At 32.4% G+C, this 10,303-nt stretch overlaps 1 protein-coding gene across 1 annotated transcript; it reads right to left on the reverse strand.

The window, feature by feature from the left end:
* Positions 1-9,948: 9,948 nt before the first annotated feature.
* On the reverse strand, positions 9,949-10,296 carry LOC148271848 (plexin-A4-like). Its single transcript, XM_088240851.1, has one exon. The coding sequence runs from the start codon at positions 10,294-10,296 to the stop codon at positions 9,949-9,951; it is 348 nt and encodes a 115-aa protein (XP_088096977.1).
* Positions 10,297-10,303: the final 7 nt, after the last annotated feature.

Raw genomic sequence — 10,303 nt, forward strand, 5'->3', positions numbered from 1 at the left:
CTTAATCGGGTATATTAAATTTTTTAAATGATGAAAAATAGATTATTAAACCGTAGATATATGTGTATAAATATTTTGTATAAAAAAAAATTAAATACCGGTTTTTCAAAATATCTAGTCTATGATGACACACGAGTCTACATAAAACACAAGACTTAATTATATATCGTCGGTGATACCGCAATACCGCGTAACTACCAATTGATTCTTTTGGCAGGGATCCTAAAAAGCGTTTTGTTAATATGTAACAAACAATTTTAATCTACCAAAAATACCGCTCGAGTAACAGAAAAATATCATTATTTAATGTAAAAATTATTACTTACTAACAGCTCTTAGTACCCATAACCAATTCATTTCAATAAAATACTGTTAATACTGTTTTAAAAAATATATCGAAATTGCAATAGAGATGTCACAGGAGCAAGGCAAAATTTTAATTACTATTTTATATCGTTTTACTTAATAGTTTTCATTATTTTATTATTAATTGAACATAATATGTACGCGTATGTATGTGTATTTGTGTATGCGTATATGTTCATGTGTGTATGTTGTGTGGGTACATTTATATTTTATATTTACTTACTATTTTTTCTTCTCTTCGTTCCCTATTTTCCCATCCCACTTCCTTTTACCCCTAGCGAACTGTACGTTTTGTTTTTTTTAAAATATTTTTGTTCCTCTATGAAACCCGTAATTGGTCTTGTTATTTGTTGTTATTTTTTATGTATTGTTTATAACTATGACTGTGTTGGTTTCAAAAATAAAATAAAAATAATTAACATTTTCGTAAAAAAAAAAACAGGTTACGCGGTATTGCAGTATCACTGACGATATGTATTTTAAAAATAATTAAGTCGTATTTTACTACACAAGGATTGAATTATGTTTTTACAAATTATGGAAAATAGAATATTAAACAGTATTTATATGTGTTAATTTTTTATTTTTAAATACTCGTATCTAAAAACACATGTAATCTTTTTTTATATATATAATATGACGTTACAGCACCGTCTCCAGGGGAATTTTTAGCAGTCTTTTAAGAGTTAATGTAACACGTAGTTACAGCACCGCTTGTAAGGATATTTTTCAGCACCACGATGCCTACAAATTTCAACAAAATCGATCAAATTCAAGCCGCAAGCAAAATATTTTAAGATTACGTAAAATGAATACTTGTTCTACCGCACCCAGTATGTTTAAAGATAACCTATGGTTAGTTTTGGTACACGCAGTATATTTGGTATAAAATTGATTTAAGTAGTTCTCCCTTCCATCCCATTCAGGCAATGGTATTCGACAAGCGTGAATATTACCTACGCGGTACAAACACTTCGTAATAATACGCACGCATGACTACAATTTCGCGAATTGGGGGAAGCGATTGTAATACTCGTAGCAAATCCAAATATAACCATTTTTGAACCATAGAACTATTAGGTACCAGAACTGGAAACATTGCGTTTATCCGTCTTTTGGCAATGGAGTTACGGTAACGTGTGCTCAGAGCGTTTGATACAAAATAACTAAACAAAATGTAAAAAAAATACTTTAAATATAGAGATATATTTTTTTTACTTGTTCAAGATTTTTTTTTTAAAATTATAAACACTTGCCAGTTTTAGTACGGGGTATCCTGTACACTAGCCCTTGTCTCTGCCACAGGGCTGCCAAGTGCCAAGGTGTCGATTATTTGGCTTTATTTAAAAAGACAATAAGTCTTATGTTTATCTGTTTTTTTATTGTAAACATAAAAATAAATAAATCTAAATGTTTTACTTACTCTTTGAGTACCTACATAATAAGAAAGGGGAGATAAGACTCATTTCACACATATCGTTTAAATCCACACGGCTCCAATCAGTAATCCTAATCCCGCAGAATTTTTACCTGAGAGCAGCCGCGGATATCAGAAAAAAAAATTAAAAAGGAGGCAATCCATTGTAATTTTACCGCGTTTGTGGATTTGGACGATATTTGGAAATGGGTCATTGAGTTATCGCACCGCGGAACGTAAAAACACAAAATTTGGATAACCTTCTTCAAAGAAACTTATTCAGTTATTTAAATATACAATAATATTGCATTCTTATTTACTGCATGGAGTTCCATTATTTATTAATTTTGTTTATACCGGTTTTTATTTTTGTGTTCGTTCAGGAGTTAAGCAATAATTGTAAGCGAGTCAGTGTGAAACTACAGGGTTCCTAATTACCCAGAATACCTACGTTATTACTATGGATGATTTAAATTGCGGCATTTTTGTGAACTCGCCGAAAGGGCGCTATGAATTAAATATCCCAACACATTTTGCTGAGTGTGACTCAGATTATTTATTGTTTCAGCGTTGTGTGACTCATAGTTATTAAACAATTTACAATAATAACTCATTTTCAAACTCATCTGCAAAATGTTCATGTATTTTTTGGTTTAAAAAAATGTAGTTAGTTAGAATCTTTAATAAGCTTATGTGAATGTGTTAGTGCCTATCGGGGAACCAAGTAAACATACAATTTGTGTTTGAGTAAGTACGCACATTTTAGTGGTTGGAATGGACTGAAATGTGTTTGAAATATAGAATTCGATACTTAAATTTAGGAAGGTAAATAAAATACAATTTTGAAAATAAATGCCTGAAGACGGGTTTTACATGTTTATACTTACCTACAGTAAAAAATATATATGTAACAAAATAAGGTCAAAAATATGTTTTACATCACGAAATGTTTGAGTTTTTACAATAAAATTAATGTTATAATACTTACCTTGATGTTAAATTAATTATTGATATTACTAGAATAGGGTCTTACAAAATACTCCTGTCTGTATTGGCCATAAATATGAAATTCGTAAAAACGTTGACAACGTTTTATCCATTATTTCTTAATCAGGGCCCCGATTACAATGGAAAGTTAACAGAGTTATCTTCGATAAAGTAAAATCGAAATTCATAAACGAAATCGTGTATATTTATATGAAAATTTAAAGTATCTTCGTCGATAGCCAGTAATTGAACATGTTTAGAAAAAAAATGTAGCATTTTCTATTTTTCATACAGAAAACTTAATTTTACTTTGTTAATAAAGTTGAAGTTAACTGCCCATTGTAATACGTGTCTAGACATATAATGAAAGGTATATTATTTTGTGTAGGAAATTACTCAAAATACATAATTTAGTTTTTATTTATACATTTATCGTTTCTACCTTGTCTTAAATTTTAAAGAATCTTGTAATTGTTTTCAAAATGAATACAATTAGTATTTAAAAGTAAAACTTAATTAGTACAGTTTAGACACTTACATAACAAACAAATCAAAGACAAATCTGCTTTCCTTCCTTCCATACTTTTACTTTTATTTGCTTTTCATATATCTTGATATTTTTAAGTTATTTCATTATGTATTTTTGAATTATTTAATTAAGTACTTACTCTTATTTGGCATATTATTTATTAATCCTAATTCTATGTCTTACTATATTATAGAATGAGTTTCTAGAAACCATATCTCAATTATCATTACAGTTTTTAAATATATATTATTTTTCTATTAATTTCAATGATACTATTATTTTGTATATTTGATTATGTATGAATCTAAATTTGTATAATTTTTATTTTAATATTTAAATATGTTTTTTTTTGCATTGCATTCTTTGTAATTTTATTGTTTATTACTTATACCTTGTTTTTCTGTATTTGTTATTCTATTTTGCATCACATGTCATTATAATTTAATCTAATTAATTTTACTATGTATTTTTTATTGTTAATTATTATGGCTTGACATGGTCATAACCTAAAAAGCCTTAATAGGTTCATTAATATTTAAACGAGTGTAATTTTGAATGAATAAATAAATAAATAACACATTCGTTTTATTGATACCCACCATAATTTATATGTAACAATATAAAAGTCATGAGTCATGACTAACACAGGAAACTCCCAGCTTGTCAATCTTAAATAAACTATGTAAATAAAATTGTTTAAAAAATAATAATGTGAATGGTTTTAGAGGTTTGCCAATAATACCCTAACTATAAATATCTGTAACTTAAAGGATAAACCACGGCAGTCACGTTGAACGAAATATACAGGAAACGATTTTGTAATAAGGAAATATCGCATACTACGAATACCGATAAAAATATATAAAATGGATTTCGAATAATTAATTGTATTTTCAAAATCAATATGGATATTGTGGAGAAATGTTTTCATACATGAATGTAAAAAAGAAATTCAATAAAAATACGTTCGTAGAAAAACGCGACGTGCTTGGCCTTGTTTGTTGTGTCGTCAAGATTTGTGATAATGTTCAAAACTAAATTCAATGACCAGGAACAAATAAACATGAATCGTGAAAACATGAACCGTGGCCAATGGAATAACCGTTTTTGCGGAAATTCAAAATTACAAATTTCAAAATATTTTTTATGCTACTAATAATTATTGGACAGTATTTCATAGACCTTTATTACTTTAAAAATATAAAAAAAGTGATATTTCCCTATTGAGCGATTTCCAAAACATCATAACTTTTTAATCAAATGAGATAATTTCAATATATAAAGAACTTACAACGTAAAATAATGATAATTTTGATAATACTAATACATATTAAAATAACATCTTGGACTACTGATGTTTCTTGCATTAAAACAAAGTGGACTTCAGATTGTTATTTCAATTTTAAAAGGCATTTTTATGACGAAAGTGGACTTCGCGTATAAAATAGCTTATTGTGATGATTTCTGCACTTATTACTTCAAATCGGCAAAAAGTGGACTCTCGTTTTTTATCCTCCAAGGTAGGTACACAAATGTATAGTCGGGGTCTAAGTTCAAGGCGTACGGAAGAAATGCGGCAATATATTTTGACCTCAGAGTAATAACACGCTACAGATGTAGAGACGCCCATTTGCTCTATTGCATAGAACAAAAGCTTTGCAAATTTTTGTTTAGTTTTTGGTTTAGCAACATATGTTAAACGGACGGTTTCGTCGCTGTGCTTGGGCAAGATAGTGTTATTACTCAGAGGTTGTGACGCTGACTGATTTTCACGAATTTCAAGGCGCCAATATTTGTCGAAACTTAACCCGGCAGCGTCAAAACACATTATCACATTCCTTCCGTGCGCTTTGAACGTAGACCCCGTCTACACATAATATTTAAAACATTCTTACCTTTTTATTTAAAAAAACATGCCATTTTAGCTGTATAGATGGCTCTTTGTTGTAATTTATAAACTTTCTATTTTCATATCTCATACTCGAGTAGTTTTAAATTGATCCCTGTGAACAATTGTCAGGTCTAAAAAAATAATTACGGACTAGCGTTTTTTTTTTAATATGGCAAACACCTTACCTTCATGTAACAGATAATTGAACTACGCTGCATTAGGTTTACTAATCCAGTGCCCTATGCATCACTAGGTGCGGAAAGTGGATGATGATGGTAATTGTGCAAGAGAACAACTAAAAACGACTCCAGTCACTCTCAGCGAAGTATATGCATAATATTTATCCTTATGTAAATAATAAATAACTAAGTACCTACCTCTTGTTTATGTTATGGTAGAACATGACGTGTTATCAATATTATTCATTTAAAATACTTTATTTACTCCACAGAATGATTTGTTTGGGAAAGTATTAATTTTAGATAGAAAGCTAAAGCTTGACCACTCAAAATTCGAATCATAAACAATAATGTTATTTTAAATATTAATATTATTACTTTTTTATTTTAAATAGTATAGTTACTTTTCTTAGATTGCATCTTTCGGTTATAAACTAAGAAAAAATCAACGTGTCGCGGGGTAATTACTACAACTATAGTCCTAAAAATATAGCTTGATTAGAATAACAGTTGTCAGCAAAAGTGATGACATAACTTTGTAGTAACGTCTAAGGAGTGATTAATATTGACACACTAAAAATCATTCGTATCTGGCATGCTAATTTATTTTTTTAATACAATGCTTGACATATAAATCAACGTAATTATATAAAATCAGCTTTAAAACAAAAAAAACTAAAATAAACCAAATTATTAACGACGTTTTCATTTTAAGATTACATCATTTTGCAAAATTGATCAATGTAAATCGATCGAATAAAAAAAAAACCATTTGATGTTGTTCGTGAAAAAAGTATAAATGTCTTATTTTTTGGTGAATAATTCTCTTAAACACACTATAATAGGCTTGTTTTTGCGTTTTTATATAAATTTGCGGAAACGGAGTTTCATGTTTGCATGAAAAAATTGATAAAATCGATTTGATCGGTACATGATCAGTGATCAGTAATTTCACATCACTACTGACATTAGTTTGGCAGCTGTCGTTTTAATCAAGCTATATTTTAAGAATTATAAGTAACTTCAAAATCAGCATTAGTCAGTTACCCACAAAAAAATTTTTTTTTTATCCTCCATGAATGCTACAAATGTATAAGTCATGCATTCAAATCATCATCAAATTACGATTTTAATTAATCACGACTTGCCTATTTTATTTGTAGCATTCATGGAGGAAAGTACAAATATGTGTTTTTAGTGGGTAATTCTAAAATGCTGATTTTAGGGTTAGCTAGTTGTAGTAATTAGCCCACAATATTGTATGTGAGTGCATATTTTTTTCGGCTTATTGTTTTAGGATGACTTAACCATTTAGGTGCCACAAGGTAATGCAGTGTAACATGAACATTAATTTTCATCTAGAATATGTCGTACCGTCGATATAACTCACTGCCTAAAATGAATAGAGAGACAATTCCACTTTTGATTCTTCATGATATCCCCTAACAAAACGTTTGCCTATTGAATGTACTATTATTTCTCAAAACCATTCCAAAATATGTTGAATTTGTCTGGCATTTAAGCGGTTAAGTATGAGGAACGTGATATACGAAACAATTTAGTATATAAGGTTGATATTTACAAATGATAAATATTTACTATTTTTAGTTTAGTTTTATTTTCAATATAAATATTTGATTAGTTTAAATACAATATTGGCTGTAGATATTTAAATATTTGATTTGACAAAATGTTCAGCCATATGAGATCATACTTTTTTTAAGACAAAAATTATTATGATTTAGGATCCACTAAACGTAATTTTAAACTAAAAACGAAATTATTTTTTTACAATAAGTGTAAAATAAAAACTTTTAAAAACAAATTGTGTGGGTTTATTTGCAAGTACACAATGAAAGAGAAACTTGCTACCAATGACGCACGTATTGTCATATAAATCAAAATGGTTTACTCTATAAGCGGTCAGTGCTGATTACATAATTCGGAGTACGTTTCACGTTTAGTTGTAATCAAACCTTAATGGAATTCATTCAACTGATGTGTTATCGATTACTGTTAGCGTTTATTTTGTATTTGTCGTTTAAAGACAGGAGTATTCAAATTGTTAAATTATTTTTAATAAATTGCAAATTTGTATTTTGTATCTTACAAGTAAAATACTGTCGATCTTAGAACTTAAATATAATATTTCCCATACCTATGTAAATATGTCATAATTATTTTACGGGACGACTCGTCATTTCAAAACCGATTGAGGGGTACACGGCTAAAACGGGCTCATTTCATTTTTTCGATTTTCGAGATATTAATCGCATTTTTTTCTATGGAATGAGTTCAACAAAATTCAATTTTCAAATCTAACAAAATGTGTCTCCCTATCTTATAAATTATAGGTAATAATTTTGGTGTCACTGCTGGCAAAAAAACATTAATATGCTACGATTGCTGCAACGAGCACGTTTTTATCAGTTCAAGACAGTTTTTTTTTTTACATAAATATTTATTGCATTAATAAAAAAAACAATTTTACTAAAAATATGAACACAGTGTCCAACAAATGATTGTACCCTCGCCGTGTACCCTTCAAATACTTTCAATGATAGTTGAGTAATAATAATTACTTGAAACCGTAGAATACAAAAGACGCGAATAGTATGTAATCAATAAAACTCGAATGTATTTTGGTTTTGGAACAGAGCCGTAGGATGAAGGTAAAATGACTTACTGTCGTATCCAGCAGACCAGGTCCACAGCGACACCATGGCCAGCAGCCAGTGGAACAGGAGACCCTCCAGGCGCCAGTATAGGCGGGGGCTCCAGGCTTTCAGTGGGCGCAGCGCTCCCATCCACACCACGTAGGCGGGGATGCAGTAACAGTTGTTCGTGACCACGAACGCCACGCGGCCCAACACCCTACACCACCGCCCCACGCTACCGCTGCAAGAAACCGCCGCCATGAGCATCCCACGGAATACGAAAAATAGTGAACACAATGATGAACCAAATTTCCGAACGCGTCAGTGACAACCCACATGGTGAGTACAAAGCCAAGCCTTCCCCGAACTGGACTAGTGCTAGGGACGAGCGACTACTGACGTTGCATAGCACCTCGGCGTCGCGAGAAATAGTGGTTCTGGTCTCTTGTGATTGAATGAAGTGAAGTGTACGAAAGCTTTCGATGCACTCGACATTCGAGGTGATGCTAATGATTCGGACATTCTACCGAGTGACACATCACACATTATACTAGGGCGGCCGAGCATACAACACTCGCAATCTTCTCCTAGCGTGAAATTATCGTAAGGGTAAAAAGCTACAAGTTTCAAGTTACAAATTGGAAAGCAAACAGATTAGAATATCCCAAACATTAGTCAAGTTTACTGCAATGCTCGATCGTGGTCGTGTTAATGAGAATGGGATCCCATCGGGTGTTCGGAGATGGAGTAATGTGGTAATGCAGTAATGCGAAGGCTTTCATTGTACCCGTGACGCGAGTGGGATGCTGGCGGGCGGCGTGTGGCGGCGGCGGCGGCGGCGGCGGCGACGGGCGCGGGCGGAAGGGCGGAAGCGGAATAAAAGGCGGCCATTATACAATTGACAATATTTATTAATGGAATTATACAAGTTGTCTCGGTTACTGTGAGTAGGGTGTGAGTACAAATGTAAGAATACTGTAGCGGCACAGGGGTTACCGTATGCGAGCGTGAGCGGTTGAGGCCACATAGAATCTTCCGATGTATTTATTTTACTTGCACACACAATTACATTCAATTATTTATTGTAAACATTTATTCTGATAAAAACATCAAATTCGTGTTGAGATTCAATTGTAAAAAAAAATAATAATACATTTTCTTTAAAATCCCGTATTACACGGGCAAAAATATATAGAAAAACGAATTGGATAAAAGTATACAAGTTTATAGTATAAATTTACGACATTTAACCGTTAACACTAAAATATCTTTCACTCTTAAAGCGTACATATAGAAATATACTCCGAACAGAATGAGTAAAATACGGAAGAGTATTGTATGTATGTTGGAAACCATTATCGGACCGACGCGACTCGATAAATTATTTAGGACTGTACACTATCTAGTATATACAACAATTTCCATTCGTTCGGCCAGATATGTTTGATTAATTGGCAGTAAGCTAAAGGTACATGGTCGGACATATTCGCGAGGGGGCACTTTCCGGACACTTTTCGGAATCGGGGAAATTCAATTGTCTATCTATCGTACTCGTCTAAGTGATTACTGATTACATACCCTGATACATATCCCGCACTCTATGGGAAAATGGGCCACCGCGAATACGCCGCTTCACAACAGACAGATTATCTTAAACACATAACGCCTAGCCGACACTTTTCGGCTAGTATCTATTCGACTCACTTACATTTATCATATAAATATATACACATATATATACTACATCGATTTTACGCTAAATCAGAATTTCATCCGACGCCTTCCAGATACATTAAAATTAATTATTGCAATTTTAGTCGCAAAATGTAAAATTCACAGTTGAATCGATAAAAATTGCTGCGGACGTCCGGAAATAGCGGCAAGGGGGGGAAGAGGGTTCAGTAATCAGTCGCTTGCATGAGCTAGTCTTGCGTCATGAAGTTGTGCACTTGCTCTAGCTTATAGGCCAGGCGTTGCTTCTGGGAGAACTCGTCTTCCTCCAGGGTCACTATGAGCTGCTCAGAGTACTTTGAGGCGTACGTGTAGAGCTCGTTGAGCGCGCAGTTCGTGTTGAACTCCTTAGTGTGCTGGCGGGACTCTTCAGCCAGCATGGCATTCATGTCCTGGTCCGAAATGGGCGGCATCTGCTTAATGTCTGAGTAGTAACGCTCGACCCACTCCTTGTACACCGGGATGTCCTTGGCATACAATAGCTTGGAACTGGGCGAGTCCTTCCCCAAAATATGGTCGGAAGTAGAGCACGAATCCATAAATGTA

The sequence above is a fragment of the Micrasema longulum genome, unplaced genomic scaffold (assembly GCF_059751315.1).
Source record: "Micrasema longulum isolate JH-2025_06_02 unplaced genomic scaffold, ASM5975131v1 h1tg002624l, whole genome shotgun sequence".
NCBI classification, from domain to species: Eukaryota; Metazoa; Arthropoda; class Insecta; order Trichoptera; family Brachycentridae; genus Micrasema; species Micrasema longulum.

Excerpts from the sequence above, each read along its gene's own strand:
- LOC148271848 (XM_088240851.1), bottom strand. The coding sequence starts at position 10,296 with ATGGATTCGTGCTCTACTTCCGACCATATTTTGGGGAAGGACTCGCCC.